The sequence below is a fragment of the Danio rerio genome, chromosome 1 (assembly GCF_049306965.1).
Source record: "Danio rerio strain Tuebingen ecotype United States chromosome 1, GRCz12tu, whole genome shotgun sequence".
Taxonomy (NCBI): Eukaryota; Metazoa; Chordata; class Actinopteri; order Cypriniformes; family Danionidae; genus Danio; species Danio rerio.
This window is the reverse complement of record NC_133176.1, coordinates 52,585,001-52,608,237: the sequence shown is the minus strand read 5'-3', so window position 1 is coordinate 52,608,237 and position 23,237 is coordinate 52,585,001. Positions and strand designations below refer to the sequence as shown.

General features: G+C 37.5%; 2 protein-coding genes across 2 annotated transcripts in view; one reads left to right on the top strand and one right to left on the bottom strand.

Annotated features, from left to right (window-relative positions):
* The window catches only part of gsk3bb (glycogen synthase kinase 3 beta, genome duplicate b), an 834,817-nt gene that overhangs the window by 114,815 nt on the left and 696,765 nt on the right, over window positions 1-23,237 (top strand). The window lies entirely within an intron of this gene.
* Window positions 336-23,237, bottom strand: part of caly (calcyon neuron-specific vesicular protein) — a 28,184-nt gene continuing 5,282 nt past the window's right edge. Inside the window, 3 exon segments of the mRNA NM_001326550.1 lie at window positions 336-1,733; window positions 5,648-5,761; window positions 7,100-7,216. Coding sequence (NP_001313479.1) covers window positions 1,563-1,733; window positions 5,648-5,761; window positions 7,100-7,216 — 402 coding nt within the window. The 3' untranslated portion in view covers window positions 336-1,562.

The window sequence follows — 23,237 nt, the reverse complement described above, 5'->3', positions numbered from 1 at the left end:
CGCACTTCATTACACTAAGCTAAATGACAAAATAAGCGAGAACTAACGTCGCAGAATTACAAGTGGCATGACCTAAACCTACAATGCCACAATAATGGCATTGGAAGAAAAAAGCAGCGTTCAGTAGTGACATTTAAAACCAGATTGTGATCCTATTTGAAGAGTTCATTTGAGGAAAAATAGGTAAAACTGCTGTATTTTTTTAGAAATCATATTTCTTATAATTAAGTGCACATTAAAAATTACTTTATGATACTTGTGTAATACTTTTCAATAAGGTTTCATTAGTTAATGTATTTACAGATGTGAATAAATAATGAACAATACATTTATTGTATATAGATAGATAGATAGATAGATAGATAGATAGATAGATAGATAGACAGATAGATAGATAGATAGATAGATAGATAGATAGATAGATAGATAGATAGATAGATAGATAGATAGATAGATAGATAGATAGATAGATAGATAGAGTTTATACATTATTTTTACCATTTAGTCATCAAAAGTTGTTCGTTTCTGATTTAAATACTGCGTTTGAACCAAATGGTTGAGTGAATAATACAATGACTCACTCATGAGAAGTCACTTTTTCATCCCTCAATGAGTCTGATTTTGAACAAATGAACAGAATGAATGATTCATCGACAAATTAGACACAATCACAGATTAATTGATAAGATCAAATCAGATACAATCTTATAAATAACAGTTCTACAATAGGATCAATGGTGTCAGCAAGAACCTTTAACTGTATACAACAGGTTCTTTAAAATGAAAACATGCTCATCATACCAAGGGATATATTTATAATTATTTTAAAAATGAAAAATGCATAAAAATATCTATCCATCCATTCATAGTCAATTAATTATTCAACCGTTTGGTTCATAAACAATATTTCATTCAAAAATGACCAATGTTTGATGACTAAATGGTAAAAATTATGTATAAAAACATCTATCTATCTATCTATCTATTTATCTATCTATCTATCTATCTATCTATCTATCTATCTATCTATCTATCTATCTATCTATCTATCTATCTATCTATCTATCTATCTATCTATCTATCTATCTATCTATCTATCCATCCATCCATCCGTAGTATAGTATTTAGTCACCGTTGAAAATGCAGTCATCCGTTGTTACTTTAACTTGTAGTGAATTAACTAATATTAACAAGCACAACTTTATATTTTAATGATGCATTAGTAAATGCAGAACTATTAATAAATGCCGTACAAGTATTGTTCATTAATAGATCATGTTAATCAACTAACAGTAACCAATGACACCTTATACTAAATTCTGATTAAAAAGCGTGATTTATGAAAGTTTGATTTATGAATTTTTTTTGGAGCAAATGAACTCTACATTGTTCATCTAAACAGGTTTGAAGCAGATTTCAGACAGCCTTTCTATTGCAGCAGGCTGACAAAGTGGAAACCCAGACAGTCACAGTTAAATCTAAATGGTTATTTGCGCCAAAATTCCCCATTTGCACCTTTCTGATTGACTTCACCTTTAAACTAGAATACTGATACTTGTGTCTTATTTTTCAGGGTGGTTGGTCTCATCCTTCATGACGGGCATCCAGGGCGGGCTGAGCTCGGGGATGCTCTTCTTGGCCTGATTGAGGTGGGTCATGGCGGTGTATAAACTGCCCCTTGAGCTCTGGTCTGGGTAGTACATCTCAAGAGCAGACGGGGTGCAGTGTCTGTGCTGGAGGACAAAAGCAGAGCGTGCAAAATAAAGGGTTTGTGAGAACGCATTAAGAAAGAAGGGAGAAGGTCAGGCAGGTTTTGTGATAAATCAAATGTAAAGGTTAATGTTATGGAGTTATGCGCTCCTGTTGGTAAAACACTGGTAGAAGGGTCAAACTGCACATGAAATAATGCCTCCGCTTGCATGCAAAACAGTAATCAATATTGTGTAAGGGCAGAAACTTTATCTAGTATTGTTTTTTTCCAGGTATGTCCTGAAGATGCAACTCTGCACACCATCAGTCGAGTGAAATAAGCGTAATCTAGAGGCCTTTGTAATTTATATAAGCCACTTCTGATACCTAATGAAGTCAAGTTATTATTTGTTTTTCCAAAAACTTGGATAGGCGACAAGATTTTTGTTAGGTAGTGCGTATATATAAATAAATGTCATGCACACAAATACAAGACACCACTATGGTAACACAGAACACTAAAATAATGAAACAACGCAATAAAGCCTAATCTAACTAAATGAGATATAATATTAATCCTAATTCTAAAATAAATACATTAATAATTTTTACAATTTTATGTTTAATAAGTTATATATATATATATATATATATTTAAATAATATTTCATAAAAACAAAATCATATCAACACATTAATTTAGTTGTCTTTTTATTGTATTAACTTATCCAAATAGATTTATACAAACGAAATGACAACAGGTAAATAGCTAGTATTGAGAACTAAATATTGGGGAAAGGAGAAAACAAAAAATGAATAAACACATTAGCTTTTTTAAAATACTTTTGCCCATTTCATTAAATTTTGTCTCCTCTTGGTGTTATCATACACCCCCCAAAAATGACTTTTCCTACTTGTTCAAACTACCGATTTCAAATGAGTTTAGAAAACACAGATGTTAAGTTTTTTGGGGACAACCTAATTGTTTTATGTTCAATCTACATAAATTTAAAAAAACGATTAAGTTAACTTATTCGAACTGTGTTGGGACAATTTTTTTTTACAGTGAATGAGCCATTCTGAGTTATCATACACTGTAAAACCCAACAGTCAAATTTATCAAATGAAATGAGTGTAGTTAACTCAAAAAGTACTGAAAGTTAATTCTCCTCATTTGAAAAGAGTTTTGAACTCAGTGTTGAAGGTAAGGAGTTAATTAAATGCCTCATTACTTCAACTTAAATGGAGTAAGTTCACAGTACTCATATATATTTGTTGTTGTTTTTTTCTCAAATGGTTTGTATCAATTGGTTTCCTTAAATGGTTTGAATTGCCTAAACTTATTTGGTTTTACAGTTCTCAGTTGGTCTGAGTTCTCCATTTATCGGGTTTTACTGTGCTCTAATTGCTTTGTTTACTCAAATGGATTAAGTTCACAGTATTTATTACTGAACTTAAACAATTTGTTGCAATGGGTTTTCTCAAATGGTTTGAGTCACCTTAACTTATTGGGTTTTACAGTGTACAGAAAACAAGCATTCTTTACAAATGAAACATATCAAAGTTTAAAGTCATGCTGAAATTATTCTATACATATTTAATACAAAATTACAACTTGTAAAATACAAATTCTGATTAAAAAAAAAAAAAAAAAATCACTCCCCCTACAACTTGAACCATCTCCACACCCTAGAGAGCAGTAATAAACTATAATTTTCAATGGTACGCAAACATTAAAAGGCTTATTATATTCCTGACTTGTAAAACAGATGCTTGTAAATGCTTCAAGTGACAGCTGAGCAAAGCGTGCTGACAGTCAGTCATTTCAAAAAATTAAACTAATAGAAAATACAGTGTTTTGTGAGGGAAAGATGTCATTCAAGAGACGTCAACATGCCAGAACCTCCATAAACCTCATTCCTTCTTAACAAGAGGCAATTTTCCCGCTCTTCAAGTTAGCAACGCTACATTAGTGTGGCACGCTAATTACACCAGTGGTCTCGGCATCAAAGAGGGAGAGGTGGAAACCCCTGCAGGCCTAATCACAGTTTAGTCACGGTTAACACTAATTAAAGACATTCTCACACTCCGCCAAAGCTAACGCACAGCTTCAGATATATTCTATATGGGCTGAAAAGCTCTAGCTCGGCTTTGATGAGCCGGAAACAAAGCAATGCGTTAAACGAATATCACAAAGAACAAAACATGCGGTTAGTGCTTCATTAATCTGCTTCAAATCCTAATAAGCTGACTAAATGGAGTCTATTATAGGTGGATAAAGCTGAAAGTCAGATTTTAGGTTCTGTATACAGAACACATATACTTTGAAAAGCTGTGCATCTGATGCTAGAATGAAACATGCTTAGCTTTAAACAGCATCCCGGTACAAATAGCAACAAACAAACAAAATAAATAAAGGAATAAAATATTGGTGGGATTTTTTAAAGATGTGATCCAGGATTAACATCTCTGTTGATCCTAGATAGTCTTTTTTGTTCAACATTTTAATCCATACCAATTCCCTAACCCTAAACCCAACCCTAACTGTAAATGATTTTCAAAAACACAGAGGAATAATAGTTCGATAACATTTATAGAGGTACATTACCCTAACTGTAAACTATAAACATCTCTTAATTCTGATTGGCTGATTGGAATGTTGATCCAGGAACATGTACTACTTTGTGAAATCACACTATTTACATATAGATTAGATTAGATTGAAGGGGACTGGGATGGATGGATTGGATTGGGATGGATTGGGATGGATTGCATTGGGATAGATGGATTGGGATGGATGGATTGGGATGGATGGATTGGATTGAGATTGATTGGATTAGGACAGATGGATGGATGGATTGGAATGGAAGGATTGGAATGGATGGATTCAGATTGATGGGTGGGTGGGTGGGTGGATGGATGGATGATGGATGGATATATGGATGGATGGATAGACAGACAGACAGACAAAGTCATTCGTTTTTGAATGAAACACTTTTTTGAACCAAACAGTTGAGTGAATAATACAATGACTCACTCATGAGAAGTCACTTTCTCTCAATGAGTCACTGATTTCGAACAAAAGCACTAAATGAATGATTCATTGACTCACTAATGGTGAGAGCATCTCCTTTTGAAATTGCATACAATCTTACAAATGATAGTTTGTCAGGAAGAACCTTTGTGGTTAAAAAACGATAAAAAAAAAGATCATACCAAGGGATATAGTTATTATTATTATTATTATTAAAATGAACTATTCACAAAAACAAAAAAACAAAAAAAAAAACAACAACCTTATTTTATGACAACAATAAAGAAACTCCCATTTGGAAGCTTTATTTTTTGGAGCGTATGGACTAGAAAATACCACTTTTAGTTTGACAATTTCCGAGTTAGTAAAAGCTACATTCTTTGAAGTATGAATAGGAGTGCTAGAATGAACTTCAGATTACGCTACTATAATGTAATCTATCAACCAATGAAGAACCACTGACACACAAAGTCTCTCATAGCACCAATAACAAGGTTAAACAAAACCTTAATGCACAAGCTATGAAATCAATATTAGAATCATTTATATGACGTACCGCTATTTTAATATGATCCCTTCACACTAAAAGTAGGATCTATTTTGAGCAAAAATCTATCTATCTATCTATCTATCTATCTATCTATCTATCTATCTATCTATCTATCTATCTATCTATCTATCTATCTATCTATCTATCTATCTATCTATCTATCTATCTATCTATCTATCTATCTATCTATCTATCTATCTGTTTGTCTGTCTAAAAGACTATCAACCACAGCTTAATTTTTATAAAAGCTACAAGTTGTAAAATAAATAAGTAAACTCTCACCTACAATTAAGACCACAAATGGTTTGTAAAGCAGACTAAGGCTGTTGTCTATCAGCATTGACAGAGCCAGTGTGTGTGTGCTTTAGTGAATACCTGGAGAACGAAGCCCTCGGGACAGCCGAGCTGATCATACCACAGCGCTTTATACATGACCAACAGCAGCAGACACGCCAGAAACGCCAAGGTTATAATAATCAACCCAGTCAGCTGGAAAACACACACAATAAAAAGTTGGAATTAAATAAAAATTTGCTCTTATTGTTATAGTAATATAGTAGTGCTTGTTTTAAATGATGTATCTGTGCTCTGCATCAAATATCATAGCCTTCCCTCCCCCCTCAAAGATTTTTCTTCACTTCTGGTCACATGGAATGCCTTTAGGGCGGGGCCATCAGCCATTTAGGGTGGGGCTATGAGTCATTTAGTGTGGGGCTTACAATCATTTAAGCGAGTCTATCAGTCATTTAGGGTGTGTCTATCAGTCATTTAATGAGGGGTTATCAGTTCTTTGGGGTGTGGCTGTCAGTCATTTAAGGCCAGGCTTTTAATCATTTAGGGCGGGACTATCAGTCTTTTAGGGCGCGGCCATTAGTCACTTAGGGAGTGGCTATCAGCCAGTCATTAATAATTTAGGACTGGGCTACTAGTCATTCAGGGCGGGGCTATCAGTGATTTAGGGTGGGCTGTCAGTCATTTAGGGAGGGGCTATTGGTTATTTAGGGAGGGCTATCGGTCATTTAGGGTGGGGCTATTAGTAATTTAGGGCGTTGCAATCAGTCATTTAATGAGGGGCTATCGGTTCTTTAGGGTGGGGCTGTCAGCCATTTAAGGCGGACTATCAGTCATTTAGGGCGGGGCTATTAGTCCTTTAGGGTGGGGCTATCAAGGAGTGTGTTATTTCTGCTTATTTCATCCACTCATCAATCTTTTTTCATTTTGTTAGCACCATCCATGTTCCAAAAACTCCAATCTGTTCACTAAAGGACAAAATCAAGCACCGTCTTACATTTATTTTCTCATTTCAGGACTGTTTTAAAGTAGATGTACTCCACGATAGAGGGAAAAAAAGGCAATCTTAATGTTTCATGGTGGCTTAAACATTTATTTAATCTCACTTTTTGTTTTTTTTACTTAAATTACATTAGCCTAAGAACTGTGGGTAGTGCTTGTAAAAGGTATATTTTTGATATGGAGAATATACATTTTCTCTGAGGCAAACTATGGATAGATTTGATTAGAACTGGTCCAAATGGTTATTACAAACAGGAAAATAAATAACTATGGAGTACTTCACAAAGAGTATGCCATGTTTCTTGTTTCCCTATATATGAGCAGTATTAACTGTTGACTCAAATCTGCTGTACCATATATACTAACTTTAACATTATCATTTATCATAACATCATACCTTTATTCATTAAATGCCTTTTTTAATTCAAACGGGGAGGACCAATGGGATTGTAATCCCTATCAAGTATTTGACTGTATAACTGTCATAAAAAGACATAACTGTATAAGAATGATGTAACACTTTTTATTTTTTACCTTGAGCTTCTCAGACATCTCATCATAAAGGTTTATGTTCAGCTTCTTGATGCTGGGCACATACAGCTTCCTCTTCTTCTCCTTCAGCTGATACTCTGTTGTGGTCTTCACAATCACCTATGGAGTCACAGAGGAAGAATGAACTATTAAAATGAGTCAGAATGAACAGATGAGAGGGGGATGGCAGAAACCACAAGAATGGGCTCGCTGCCTTCATCGCTGGCATCAGAAAAACCCTAATGGAAAACCAGCTGAAGCGAGTAGCTGGGTTTTTGAATGCTGCAACTCAAATCTAAACTCTTTTTAAAACATTTATATGTTGATATTTATATTAATATTGACTATTTTGAAAAAAAAAAAGCAAAAAATTGCAGCTGTATGTAAAAATGCAACCTTTAGCAGCAAAATCATAACTAAACTTGATTGGTTAATACCTATGATTACCATCTATCAAAATAGTTATATGAAATAATCCTCATTAAAATCAGACTTTATCTTTAGAAGTATTTTGTAAATAAAACTTTTAATTTAGAAGAGAAACTGGGGGAGTGCCTTTATTGTGTCAGAGATTTGTCACTTTGCTCACAGCTGATTAGTCAAATCATGGTTCGTGATCGGTTTCTACATTTGAACACAACATCATGTTAGCCATTAAAGAGTCATTATAGCCAGGCTACATTCACTGTACCTAAAACCATAGACATTTATAATAGATAGCTAGACACCTCAAGAGCCATTGAATGGTACGTCAATGCTGCCACCATCTTAATCCGTTCACTGCATTGATGTTATATCTCTAGTCTAACTAGGATTGCGTAAAATACCTGAGTTGTTTTACCTGAATTGTATAATTATACATAGCACGAAAATACTATTTCATATTTTTTTGCTATTATTAATTAATCTTTTCATATTTTCTGAATTGATTGTGCATTATTGAATAGAATGTTAATATAATGTTATTATATATTATTATATTATATTAATAATTACACATTATTATAATATTATTATAATGTGTGAATCATTTCATTTTATGAACGGTTTTTGTTAACTGCTATAAAACTGTAAGAAAAAAAAAAATAAAGGATTCCAGCTCTACTTTGATACAGGAGATAATTTTATTGATAATACATCTTTCTTTATACCATAACATATACACGCAACGGCCACTTTATTAGGTACACCTGTTCAACTGCTTGTTAACGCATATTTCTAATCAGCCAATCCCATGGCAGCAACTCAATGCATGTAGACATATAGACATGGTCAAGACGATCTGCTGTAGTTCAAACAGAGCATCAGAATGGGGAGAAAAAATAAATTTGAGTGACTTTGAACGTGGCATGGTTGTTGGTGCTAGACAGGCTCGTCTGAGTATTTCAGAAACTGATGATGTACTGGGACTTTCACGCACAACCATCTCTAGGGTTTACAGAGAATGGTCAGAAAAAGAGAAAATATCCAGTGAGTGGCAGTATTGTGGGCGCAAATGCCTTGTTGAAGTCTGAGGTCAGAGGAAAATGGCGAGACTGGTTCAACTGATTGAAAGGCCACAGAAACTCAACTAACCTCACGTTGCAACTGAGGTATGCAGAAGAGCATCTCTGAATGCACAACACGTCCAACCTTGAGGCAGATGGGCTACAGCAGCAGAAGATCACACCGGGTGCCACTCCTGTCAGCTAAGAACAGGAAACCGAGGCTACAATTTGCACAGGCTCACCAAAATTGGACAATAGAAGATTGGAAAAACGTTGCCTGGTCTGAAGAATCTCGATTTCTGCTGCGACATTCGGATGGTAGGGTCAGAATTTGGCGTCAGCAACATGAAAGCATGGATCTATGGTGAATCTATGCCAGAAGGACTAAAGCAGTTCTGAAGGCAAAAAGGGGTCCAACCCGGTACTAGTAAGGTGTACCTAATAAAGTGGCCGGTTAGTTTAGATTACAAGTTTGAGCTTTCTTCTAGGTAAGTAGAGTTTTTTTTCACCCCATAAAATTTTAATCAGTTAATAAATAGAAGCGTTATTGTATTCTATATCCAAGAAAACAGCAGCTCCTCTGTTCAGTTGCGTCTGTTTATAGCGCTCTGATGACGGAATTAAGATGGTGGCCGGTTTGACGTATCGCAACCGACCGAAGCGGACAATGAGGTGTCTAGCTATCTATTATACAATGTCTATGCCTAAATCTCATGCTGTGTTTTCAGGACAACAACTTAAAAGTGTTTCTCTTGCGTTCAAAATAATTATATACAAAGTTTTTAAAACAATAAAATGTAATAAGATTAACCTAATATATTAAGCTATGACAATACTTCAATAGCAAACACAATACTATGACAATACTACTAACAAACACAAAACCGTGCTCTTTTAAGATCCTTCGTTAAACTGTTTAGAGTTAACAAAAGTAGACAACTCATTATGAGTTTGTGAAATAATGATGAATTTCAGTTTGCACAGATTCATTAATTATGCCTTTGAAATTCACAGTTAGAGGCTATTAACCATGGCTGCTCTATTTATAACTCTAGCGTGCACTGGGCTGACAGTGGAAATGCGGCTAATAGTATCTGACTAGCACATAGCTAAACAAATAAAATAAGTTTTTATGGGTAACGGTGGGCCCCAAAGGCTGTACCCCCTTTAAGCACAAAGGTAAGCAAATGACTTCACCATTTTGACAAGAATGCAGACAATAACAGTATGACTTTCAAAAATAATATTTGCACTTCAAAAGTCCCCCTAAAAGGCCGATGTTGTGTAAATAAACTTGGTGAATAAAAAAACAAAAAAAGTCAAATTTCAAAGAATACGTTTTTTTTTTTATTATTTCTTTTTACACTCGCTTGAGGTGGTTTTGTGCTTGTCAAAAAGGGTTACTGCAAATAATAGGAGATAGAAATACACTAGCTGTGTCTCATTTCAGAGGCGGCATCCTCTAAAGGATGCATTCGAAGTGTGCTGCATTATCGCGACGTGATGAAGGTTGTCTCATTTCAAAAAAATTCGCAGGCTCCTTCAAATGCCGCCTCAAAATGCGTCCTTCATTTTCCAGATAATAAAGGACACAACTGGTGGATCCTTCAGGGCCTCGAATGTCCCAAGATTCATTGCGCTGATAAAAGCAGCACGTTTTTAAAAGAAAACTCAGGTTTAAATGTTAGAAATAAGTTTATTTTACGTGAATATGTAAACATGTTAAAGAACAAAAAGAGAATGACATGTCTTACGAAAGAGTACATGTTCATGTGTACATGTGTGGATCAAAGGAATTATATTTACAGCTTTTTTTAAACCTTGTTTCGCCTTTAGATTGCATACAATAAGTTTTAAAATCACTTAAAAAGTCATTACAAATTTGATTACAGCTTATTAACAGTAGCTGTTACCGTTGCTAGGTGATGAGATCTGTCCTCTGTAGGCTAGATCGTCTTATTTCAAAACGCTCAGTTCGGTATGTCTGGACTTCCGAGAACTCACCTCTGAAGTCTGCATCCTTCTGAGGATGCAGCCTCTGAAATGAGACACAGCTATAATCTTGAGTAAAACCATATAAACTTGAACATTACAGCCAGGTGACCAATCAGTGGTCTCCATTATGCTTGCCTTGTTTACTGTTGGTTACTAGGTTACCAATACTACAATCAGCTGCTCTAACAAATACGTTTTTTTGTGAACTTTGATTGATGAAAAATTTGATTTACGTTATAATGAAACCCCGGCTACCGACTATCCGAATGTAACAGGGTTAAAATAATGTTTAATTGTCTTTCACCAAAATGGGTTATTTTGTTTATTTTGTGGCTGTTGAGAGACCTCTTGTGGCAACAGTGTGTAATTGTTTCTTTCACCTTTCACCTGCAAAGCCCCGCCTACAGCAGAAAATGGTTGCTGAATGCAGAAAGGCGGTAGGTAAAATGTGCTCCAGCTAAATGTGACAAATTTTGTATTTTAACACATATTAATAACACATACAAGTCCAATATGAACATTAAGTGATGTTTTAGATCAAATCTGTCAAGTGATTGCCGTGTGTGACAAACTTTGTGTGGTTTAATTTGCTCATGCTATGTGTAGCTGGAATGATGACATTAATATGTGCAGGGGTGATTTCTTACTATTTGTTTGGTTTTTTTAGATGCATGTTTAAATGCATACTGTTGCCAGAGGATGTATATTTCTGTTACAGGTATGTTGAACTTTTGTAAATAAATAATGTTTTGTTAAAATGACTTTATGTGGCAACACAGCAGAAAATGGTTGCTGAATGCAGAAAGGCGATGCATGTTTAAATGCATACTGTTGCCAGAGGATGTATATTTCTGTTACAGAATAAACAACGCAGAACGCAGTTCTCTGTGTCCGCCTGAGTGATTTGCGTCTTCAGGAAGAGAAGCGTTACACTGGTGCCGTGACCTGTGGCATCGCGAGGATCCGCTCAACGCAGATCGCCGCGTGGTTGCTGAAATTTGAGGATCGCTGTGTGATTGCTGATCTTTGAAGACTGTTGCGTGATTGATGAACTCTGAAGATCTTCGCATGTTTGCTGAACCCTGAAGATCGTCACATGATTGCTGAACTTTGGAGAATGCTGTGTTTTCATCACTATTTCCAAAACTGACTGTTGACTGGTTGGTCATTTGGTTACATATATATATATATTTTTCACTTTTTCATTTTTTTCTTTTCTTTCAGGCCATCTACATCCTTGAATTTAGGGTAAAATTGTACTTTGGACTCAGAACACTATTTTTTTTCTTTATATATATATATAATTGTGTTATTATTATTCCTTACATTCAATTATGGCCGAAAAATTTCCTTCTGATTTTGATGCAACAAGCCCATTTGTTCCCAGAGGGAGGGGTGCTTTGCTTACTGGGGTATACAATGATGTTACTTTGCGTAATGAGTCATTCCCTGGTACTGAGCATGTACAAACAGTGCGCGATAACACTATAGGTGTTGGTCGTGGGCACAGCTTAAGAAACCAAACAGTGGGACATTTTCCGGGGCATGGTCCTTTTGTTTCAACTCCAAAAGCTGATAATACTGACCAAACTTTGCAGCAAATAACAGACATGATGGGTCGACTTGGGGCTCAAATAGGCGATTCGATCATGGCACGGCTTGCTGAGACTGGGGTTGTTAATTCCAATTGCGCCTTACATAACAGCAAAGACCCGGATGTCGACAGTGTCAGACAAGATGTGCCTCAAGTCACTGTGCACGTAAAAGCAGAAAGAGAACCAGTAATGTTTAAAGGTGATGGTTCGGACAAATATTCTGTCCGTGACTGGATTGATTTGACAAAATCACAGTTAATCAAACAAAAGTGTCCAATATCTGACCAAGCTGATGAGATAATGTCAAGGCTGATGGGCAAAGCTAGGGACATTGTGAAAATTGGATTGAGGAGTGATACTTCTCTAAATGCCGCACGCAACCCTGACATTATCTATTCAATTCTGCAGAGATATTTCAGTGATGCAGCTTCTTGTCTGCCCTTAGCTGATTTTTATTCGACGTACCCAGAACCAAGAGAAAATCCAGTCGATTACTGGATCAGGCTTAACAAATCAGCGGATTTGGCTGAAGAAGGATTGCGTAGACAGGGTAGATTTATGGATGACATTAGCATGGAAGTGACGCGCATGTTTGTGAAACATTGCCCCGACCCTGAATTGTTGTGTCTTTTTAAATGCAAACCAATTGATGAGTGGAATGCGAGGGACATTCAACGAAGGTTGGATGACTATCAAAGAGAAAAAAGAACTCCTCTGAGCAATCTTAATCCTCGTCCTCGATACACTGTCGCTTCTATACATTGCACTGACCCACAAAAGACAACTGATTATTGTCAGTCTAACATTCAAACAGACCTGTCTAATGTTCCTCCAGCTGTTCCGAGTAGTTTGTCTGAGGCTCAGTGTATTGAACCAGTCATCTACACGAAACAAAACGTGCAGAAGCCTGATAGTGAGATCTTCAGTCGGATGATGAGTATGCTTGAACAAGTGCTAGAAAAGGTGGCACAAAATTCTAGAGTCCCGAGCCCTCAAAATGTAGTTTATAGGCAAGGTAGTGTACAATGTGATGTTTGTAAGGCTAACACGCACACCACCAAAACTCATTGCTTTAGAGATAGGCTTTGCTTCTCTTGTTTTTCACCAGGTCACTCACAGAATGTATGTCCACGCAGGGTGTCAGCTCGGCGCAACCAGAGTGGGGGAAACTTATAGACCCGTATATGGTGGGGGGATGTGCGGGTCTAGATGATGACTCCCATGAGAATGTTGCCTGTGCTGAAGCTGCAGATGCGGTGAGTGTAGATTTTGGTGAGTTGACAGAAAATGTAATTGTACAGAACACAAACATAATTAGCAGTAGTTCTAGTTTGTTTTACACACCAGTCATCGTGGAGGGCAAGTTGACTCTTGGCGGAATGCTTGATAGTGGGTCAATGGCCTGTACGATGAGTGAAAAAGCAGAGGCCAAACTCCTCGATGCTGGTGTGTTGACAAAAGAGAATAGATCCAATTTTGATGCAGTCCTGATAGGGTGTGGTGGTACTCGAGTGAAGCCTAAATCTGCTTATGATATTGAGATGGAAGTTTATGGCTGCAAGATCATTGTGCCTACGCTAGTTGTCCAAGGCCAACTAGACGAGCTAATAATTGGGACAAATGTGATTAAACATGTGCTCCGTGAGTCTAAACGTTGTCCTGCATACTGGAATGCCTTGTCTCATCCATGTCTGAATGATGATCAGGAATCAGAAAGGTTCCTTTCCATGTTGGCTGGGATGGAACGCTGGAAGGGTGAGGAAATCCCAGACAAGATTGGTACAGTCAGATGTACGTCAGCAGTGTGTTTGGAACCTGGGCGTGAATACTTGGTTTGGGGTAAGTTGAATAAGTCTTGTGTCATTTCACCCGGTAGTACTGTGATAACTGAGCCTACTACTTCTAGATCGGCCCCTAGGCACGTGTTAGTGGCTAGGCTTGTTACACCGTTGTGGGGTGATGGTTGGGTGCCGCTGAAGCTGATTAATTTGTCTCATCAGCAAGTTTTGTTGAGACGCAACGCAAAAATTGCCGATCTGTTTGCATGCGTGGCACTTGAGGATTTGGAGAATCTTGTACCCACCTGTAATGATGATCCACTGTTTAACTGTACTCAAAGGGTTGACTCCAGAACTTGCCTAGATCGACGGGAGGATTTGGTTAAACAGTTGGAACATGCTGGTCTGGGTGCATTAGATATTAACTCATGTGAGGCTTCTGAAGACTGTAAGAATAAGCTTCGAGAACTTATTTTACAGTACGAGAATATTTTCTCTCGGCATCACCTTGATTGTGGTAAGGCTGAGGGATTTGTACACAGAATTCATGTCACTGATACCAAACCATTTCGCCTACCTTACCGAAGAATACCTCCGAGCCAGTATCAGGTTCTCCGCAAAGTCCTAGACGAGATGGAAGAAAGAGAAATAATTCGTAAATCGACTAGTGAATTTGCTTCTCCACTAGTGCTGGTTTGGAAAAAGAACGGGGACTTGCGCATTTGCACCGATTTCCGGTGGCTAAATAGAAGAACGTTTAAGGATGCGTACCCGCTTCCCCATCAAGCTGATTGCTTGGCGGCACTTGGTGGCAATTGCCTGTTCAGCACCTTAGATCTTACATCTGGGTTTTACAATATGCCCTTGCATGATGATGACAGAAAATACTCCGCATTTACTACACCGGTGGGGTTGTATGAATATAACCGCCTTCCACAGGGGTTGTGTAACAGTCCGGGTAGTTTTATGAGAATGATGACTGCAATCTTTGGTGATCAGAACTTCTTAAGCTTACTTTGCTATCTCGACGATCTACTTGTTTTTGCCCCTAATGAGAAGATCGCTTTGGAGCGTCTCGAGATGGTATTTAGTAGGTTGAGTAAACACAACTTAAAGCTTTCACCAAAGAAATGTTGCTTTCTCAGACGATCAGTGAAATTTCTTGGGCATATAGTTGACGAAACAGGCATCTCTACTGATCCATGTAAAGTTGACAGTATTGCCAGAATGACTTATGCTGATTTGATGGAGAAGGATGGTGTGACTCCAAGTCAGAAACGCGTCCGGTCATTTCTTGGCTTAATCAACTACTACCAACATTTTATACCCAAGTATTCATCCATTGCTAGACCTCTCTTTGATCTACTCTCAGGCCAGATGAAGAACTCTAAGGGTGGATGGAGGCGGAAAAGATCTCTGCAGAGCTGTAAGTTACGTCCTGAACATTGGACAGAGGATCATGTTAGATCTTTTGAGGGGCTTAAGTCATCTTTGATCAACAGCGTAGTTTTGGCTCACCCAAAATTCGATCAGCCCTTTATTCTATCTACTGATGCCTCATTGGATGGCCTCGGAGCTGTTTTGTCTCAAGTGCAAGAGGGAGATACAATGGCTAGGCCAATTGCATTCGCCAGTAAATCGCTTTCTCGGTCACAAAGAAATTATCCTGCTCACAGGTTGGAATTTTTGGCGTTAAAATGGGCAGTGTGCGACAAGTTTAGCCACTGGCTAAAAGGTAACAAGTTCACCGTCTGCACTGATAATAATCCGCTGACCCATATTATGACTAAGCCAAAATTGGATTGTTGCGAGCAGCGATGGGTAGCAAAGTTAGCCAGCTATGATTTCGATATTAAGTACATCCCTGGTTCTCGGAATCTAGTTGCCGATGCTTTGAGCCGCGAACCGTTTGTGCACGTGGGACACAGGTTGTTGCATGAAGCTTTTGATTGTCTCAGGAACAATATGACTGAGATGTCTGATGTTTCTGTTCAAAATGCGTTTAGACAGTCAACAAATAGTGATGATCAATTTCCTCGGCCAGATTCTGTTTTCCACAATGGCATGACTTTTTCAAGTGATGAGGTTTCAGCAGTGTTTCGGTCCCATAATGACTGGGAGACTGGAGCACAAGTACGTGCAATATCAAATTTACACTGTGTGCCTCAGGTGGTTGATAATGACTATGGTTGTCTTCCTGCGTACTCAGTGAGTGAGCTTCGTGATAAACAACGCAGCGATAGCATTTTATCTCGCGTTGTGGAGTACGTAGAGCGATGCCGTAGGCCTTCGAGAAGAGAGAGAGCGCATGAACCTTTTCAAGTTGTAAGGTATTTGAAACATTGGGAAAAATTTAAGATGGTCGATGGAGTGCTTTACAGGGTGTCGAAGGATAGCTTTTTGAAGACAAGGCGTTTCCAGTTTGTAGTCCCTGAATCACTTAAAGTCGAGGTAATGAAAGGAACACATGATCATGCAGGCCATCAAGGTCAGTTCAGAACTCTCAGTCTAGTGAGGCAACGTTTTTTCTGGTTATCTCTCGACAGAGATGTGCGTGAATATGTACGTCAGTGCCAGCGTTGTGTCGTCAGCAAGACCGCCGAACCCAGTGATAGAGCTCCTCTAGTTAACATACAGTCAAGCAGACCTCTACAGATTGTCTGCATTGACTTTTGGTCAGCAGAAAACTCACAAAACAAATCTGTTGATGTTCTTGTTGTGACCGACCATTTTACTAGACTGGCTCAGGCCTTCTTGTGTAGAAATCAGTCAGCTAAGGAGGTAGCCAAGGTTTTATGGGACAAATTCTTCTGCATCTATGGCTTTCCTGAGAGAATACACTCCGATCAAGGAGCTAACTTTGAGAGCAATCTTATCAGTGAACTTCTCAGAGTGTCAGGTGTTAGGAAATCCCGTACAACCCCATACCACCCAATGGGGAATGGTGCTGTCGAACGATTTAACAGGACGCTTGGTAATATGATTCGTGCATTGCCTCCTGGAGAGAAGTCTGATTGGCCGAGGCGGTTACAGTCTCTCACTTTCATGTACAACTGTACGGTGCATGAGACTACCGGGTTTGCACCTTTCTACCTCATGTTTGGGAGGGTGCCCCGTCTGCCTATAGATCTAATGTTTCAAAGTGTCTTGAGTGACTCAACAACTACTGATTTTTCCAAGTATGTGTCTTCACTTACGAAGGATCTTTCTGAGGCTATGAAAATAGCTCAGAAACATGCTTCTAAGGAGCAACATCGTCATGCTGTGCTGTATAATAGGAAGACAAAAGGGTCTGATATTAGCATTTCTGATCGTGTACTGTTGGCGAATCGTGCTGAGAGGGGAAAGAAAAAAATTTCAGATCGTTGGGAGACTGCAATCTACATCGTGATTGAAAAATTTCCTGATACAAACACATACAGAATTCGTAATACTACCACCGGCCAGGAGAAAGTAGTTCACCGTAATTTGTTATTACTAGTCAACTTTCTTCCACTGACAGATGATTCTGGATCCTTGTCCCCTTCAAGTGATCCAGGAGCAGATGTTTTCTCGTCAGCTGAGAATTCCCCTTTACACGATGCTGACTTGTGCTTAGATCAGAATGAGACTGTAGATGGTGTCCCTAGTGGTAACTGTTTGGATGAGTCCATCAATGTGAGTTCTGATGCTGATATAGGCACTACTGCTGTTGGTGAGTTTGATAGTGTTATCCCTATTCCAGCTGACTCAGTGTCTATCAGAGATGATCTGTCCATTGTTGAGGACACTGGAACGATCTGTTCTAGTGTAACAGGTGTTGGTAGAACTCTGGAATGGGTCTCTCAGTTACCTGAGGATAACTCTGATCGGGCTGACCTACACAGTGAAATGTCTTGTCCTGCTAGCACAACAGCCAGTCTTGATGTGGTGAATACAATGAGTGATGTTCCTCTTGTTCGTCCTGAGCAACCTGCTGGTTCCGTTCCACTACCCAGTCAGCCATGCAATTCAAGTGGTAGTCTAAGACAAGTCCAGGATGACTTTCCCCGTGTATTTACCCGAGCGACATCACGTTTTGGACGTGTCATCAGACCAGTAAATAGACTACTCTACACTATGTCAAGACAAGATGTAAGCCATAATTCTAGGGGTTATGTAACATCCATTTGTAAGTCAATTGTTCAAGCTCTTCGAGAGTAGTTGTTTTTTTGAGACAGTTAATGGATGTTTTGCGATTGAGATTTGGGAACTAAAGAAGCTCTGCTTCTATGTGATTTTTTTTTCTTCCTCTCTCTTTACTCTTAAGGCTAATAATAGTGGTATTATTTCATTTATTTATTTTCTCAAATATTTTTATTGGTGTACACACTTTACTGTAACTTTGATGTATTTTGTCGCAGAGTTGTGGGGTGTATATTGGGCATCCTGCAGACAGTTGATAAGTTGAGACTATGGCGCCAGTCTCTTCTTTATTCATCCTTACGGGATACTTTGATAGTTGTTAGTTTCTCTGTGTGTTGGTCTTGTATTTTGACAGATTATTGTGTGTATCTTATCGTTTTTTTCCGCATGTTCGCGATTTTGGTGAAATTCAGCTGGGGTGGATGTAACAGGGTTAAAATAATGTTTAATTGTCTTTCACCAAAATGGGTTATTTTGTTTATTTTGTGGCTGTTGAGAGACCTCTTGTGGCAACAGTGTGTAATTGTTTCTTTCACCTTTCACCTGCAAAGCCCCGCCTACAGCAGAAAATGGTTGCTGAATGCAGAAAGGCGGTAGGTAAAATGTGCTCCAGCTAAATGTGACAAATTTTGTATTTTAACACATATTAATAACACATACAAGTCCAATATGAACATTAAGTGATGTTTTAGATCAAATCTGTCAAGTGATTGCCGTGTGTGACAAACTTTGTGTGGTTTAATTTGCTCATGCTATGTGTAGCTGGAATGATGACATTAATATGTGCAGGGGTGATTTCTTACTATTTGTTTGGTTTTTTTAGATGCATGTTTAAATGCATACTGTTGCCAGAGGATGTATATTTCTGTTACAGGTATGTTGAACTTTTGTAAATAAATAATGTTTTGTTAAAATGACTTTATGTGGCAACACAGCAGAAAATGGTTGCTGAATGCAGAAAGGCGATGCATGTTTAAATGCATACTGTTGCCAGAGGATGTATATTTCTGTTACAGAATAAACAACGCAGAACGCAGTTCTCTGTGTCCGCCTGAGTGATTTGCGTCTTCAGGAAGAGAAGCGTTACACGAACATTCTTCTAAGTATCTTTTTTGTACTCAACGGATGAATGCATATAAACTTCCATTTTTGAGGTCCTTTAATGGTGACTTTAACATTTATTTATTTTTACTTTTTAACTTAAAATTACATTAGCCTAAGAATTGTGGATAGTGATTGTAAAAGATATATTTGATACAGTATGGATACATTTTCTCTTAGGCAAACTAAGGATAGATTTGATAAGAATTGGTCAAAATGGTTATTGCATTCAGTTAAAATCAAAATTATTCACCCTCCTGTGAACGGTTTATTTTTCAAGTATTTCCCAAATGATGTTTAACTGGACACCGATTTTTTCACAGTATTTCCTATAATATTTTTTCTTCTGGAGAAAGTCTTTCTTTTTATTTAGGCTAGAATAAAATCAGATTTTAATAATAATAAAAAAACATTAAGGTTAATATTATTAGAACCTGTCAGCTTTAATTGTGGGGAAAACTGATTAATTTTGAGCTTTTGTCAGCTAATTTCATCTTCCGGGTTTAAAATGATTTTTGTGACGGGATCAAAATCGGTGACGGAGTGCAAAACTGCAAATGCAAAGATGACGGGTCGGTTTCTCTTTGTTATTCATAGCAAACGTTTTCTTATCCTATGACCCTTCTTCTCAATTATTCATGACTGCACATGCTTTCCGAAAGCAAGGCAGACCTGCCAGTGCCAAGCTGTGAGACACGTTAATGACTGGGTGAGGCCGCATCCACGGACCCACGGCACACAGTATTTAGCCGTTCATGAAGGGTCGTATATGTTTGTTTCCATGATCCACGGGGTTTGTTCCATGTTTTTCCCCACGATCCTCTTAGGGCTGACACAGCAAAGCTGTTTGTGTGCAGCAAGCATTTTTGTCGGGAGAGCTGTACGAGTATTGTGGAGAATGGTGGACTTTGTCCTTTATCAGTGGAGTTCGTTCACATTTAGACACATCGCCGTGCTGCTGTGTTCACCTAAATCCTCCAGATTACCAGCAGGGCTAATGGTTGAAATAGGCAGGACAAGAGACCTGCTGCACTGAGTCTGCATTCAGACACGGGGATTGAGGGAGAAGTCCCCATTTATAGTTTTTATATGAACAGGATTATCTTTATAATGATATAAATTAAGGTTGTGTTTATATGAAATTACAAATGACAAATGTAGCAGGGCATTAAATTACTGTTTATTTGTTTGCAATTTAACTTTGTAAACTATAAAATCATGGGTCTCCTCATGGTTTGTGTCTCATTTTGTGAGCTAACTGACAACAGTTGTTCGCTCCCCTCATTCTCCCCTGCTCTGCTGGCCACGCCCACTCCTGCCTCTGAATGCGGAGCTCGACGCCCATTATGATGCATTTTTGAAAAGATTCTGAGGTAGACTTTAAGCAACATTTTTTTTAATGATCTACAGTTCAAACCTCTAATATACAATGATTTGCCTGATTATCTTATAACTAACTTGGTTAAGCCTTCAAATTGCACTTTAAGTTGAATACTAGTATTTTGAAAAATACCTAGTAAAATATTATGTACTGTCATCATGGCAAAGATAAAAGAAATCAGTTATTAGAAATTAGTAATTAAAACTATATTGTTAATAAAAATGTGTTTAAAAAACCTACTTTCATTAAACATAAATTGGGGAAAAAAAATATACAGGGGGGTTATAATTCATCATAATAGACTTCATCTGTACATTAAAATGGATAGTGTATAAGTAACTATAATGCCATATAACTATACATAAAGCCATGTAAATATAATAAATACAACTCAATGCTATGATGGAAAGTAATAAAAGTTGACACTGCCACTAGGATGTTTTAAAGAAATCAAGTGAATTGCATGCACAGGCACAATAGTTTGTAGCACACACCTAAGATGTGACTTCAGCACATTAAAAATGCCGAGCTCCAGCTCCTACAGCAAAATCATTCATCATCTTTTTAGATGAGTCACTGCAAAGTTCAATGCAAACTCTGCTGTGCGCCCGTTTCCACCCGTTGCACTGCCTCCTACAGAGCTAACAATAGGCACAAGCCATCTGTGCGGCTCCTGACATGAGCGTTCGCAAGATCAGATAGTTTGCACAGTCTTTCGGTGACAAAGTGTATCATAGGCTGCGACAGTAAATCTCCATGGTGTCACATGAATTCTTTCCTCCATGCCAGACTATCTGTGAGGATCTAACGGCCATGTTTTTTTTTTTTTTTGATTCTTTTTCTTCTGCTTAAGAGATGCGGTTGAAGTCAAAATTATTTGCCCTTCTGTGAATTTTTTGTTTTTTTTTTGAAAAATTTCCCAAATGATTATTAACATAGTGAGGAATTTTTCACAGTATTTCCTATAATATTTTTTCTTTTGGATAAAGAGCTTTTTTTTTTTTTTTTTTTTTTAAAAACATTAGGATAATTATTTTTTTTCACCCTTAAGTAATATATATATATATATATATATATATATATATATATATATATATATATATATATATATATATATATATATATTTATTTATTTATTTATTTTTATTTTTTTTAATTGTCTACAGCTGTGGTGCCTAAAGTAGGGGTCATGGGGCAATGAGGCAGGGGGTGGATGGAATTCACTTGTTGATTTCCAAAAATCGAATTCTTTTTATTTTTTTTAACCATTAGATTTCCCGGTGTTGGATTGTGGCTGGAAGGGCCGGATATGTGAAAATGTGCCGGATAAGTTGGCGGTTCATTCCACTGTGGCAACCCCAGATTAATAAAGAGAATAAGCCAAAAATAAAATAATTGAATGAATGAATAAACCATTAGAATTACTATATTTTATCCATAACCTACAGGAGACAAAATTTAATAGTTACAAAAAAAAAAAAAAACAACAACATGCAAATAAAAAGCCATCAGCCTTTAATTTACTTTTATTGGATTGCAACCCCTGCGTTGTTTAAAGTCAAATGCAGCAGATTGATTTTATGGCACCAGGTTAAACCTTCTGACACCTTTAGGACACTCAGATACATTACAAAGACCATGACTTAATATGTAGGAAGGCCTCAGAGTGACTTTCTCCAAAATTAAATGAAGAATAGACTTGGGCCTATTTGTGTGTGTGTTGTTGCATACAAGGGTTGTATATTTGTAACCACATCAGAAGATATTGGGGGTCACAAGTCACTAGCATTGTTACTTTGGGGGTCGCTGGCTGATAAGTTTGGGAACCCCTTATCAATAGAACAAACCACTGTTAGACTTGCCTAATTATACTAACTTGTCTAATTAACCCAATTAAGCCTTTAAATGTCACTTTAAGCTGAATACTAGTATCTTGAATAACATCTAGTCAAATATTATGTACTGTCATCATGGCAAAGATAGAAGAAATCAGTTATTAGTAATGAGTTATTAAAATAATGAAGGAGTGGCTCCACAACATCTCCTGACTGTTTTTGAATGGCCCAGCCAGAGCCCTGACTAAAACCCAATTGAGCTTTTCTGGAGAGACCTAAAAATGGCTGTCCACCAATGTTTACCATCCAATCTGACAGAACTAGAGAGGACCTGCAAGGAGGAATGGCAGAGGATCCCCAAAAAGACTCATGGCTGTATTGGATCAAAGGGATGCTTCTACTAAATACTGAGCAAAAGATGTACTGTAAATACTTTGGACCATGTGGTATTTCAGTGTTTGTTTTTTGCCAACAATTCTGAGTTTTACAGTAAATATGTGTACAATAATGAGAAAAAAAAATACTTAAATGATTTTAGCTCTTGTGCTTTTGCTAAATACTAAGCAAAGGGTCTGAATACTTAGGGCCATGTGATATTTCAGTTCTTCTTTTTTAATGAATTTGCAAAAATGTCAACAATTCTGAATTTTTCTTGCAATATGGGGTGCTGTGTGTACAATAATGAGGAAAATAAATGAACTCAAATGAGTTTAGCAAATGGCTGCAACATAAAACAAAGAGTGATAAATGTAAAGGGGTCTCAAAACTTTTTTGCAAGGGCGCATTGGCATGGATGGAGGGGACG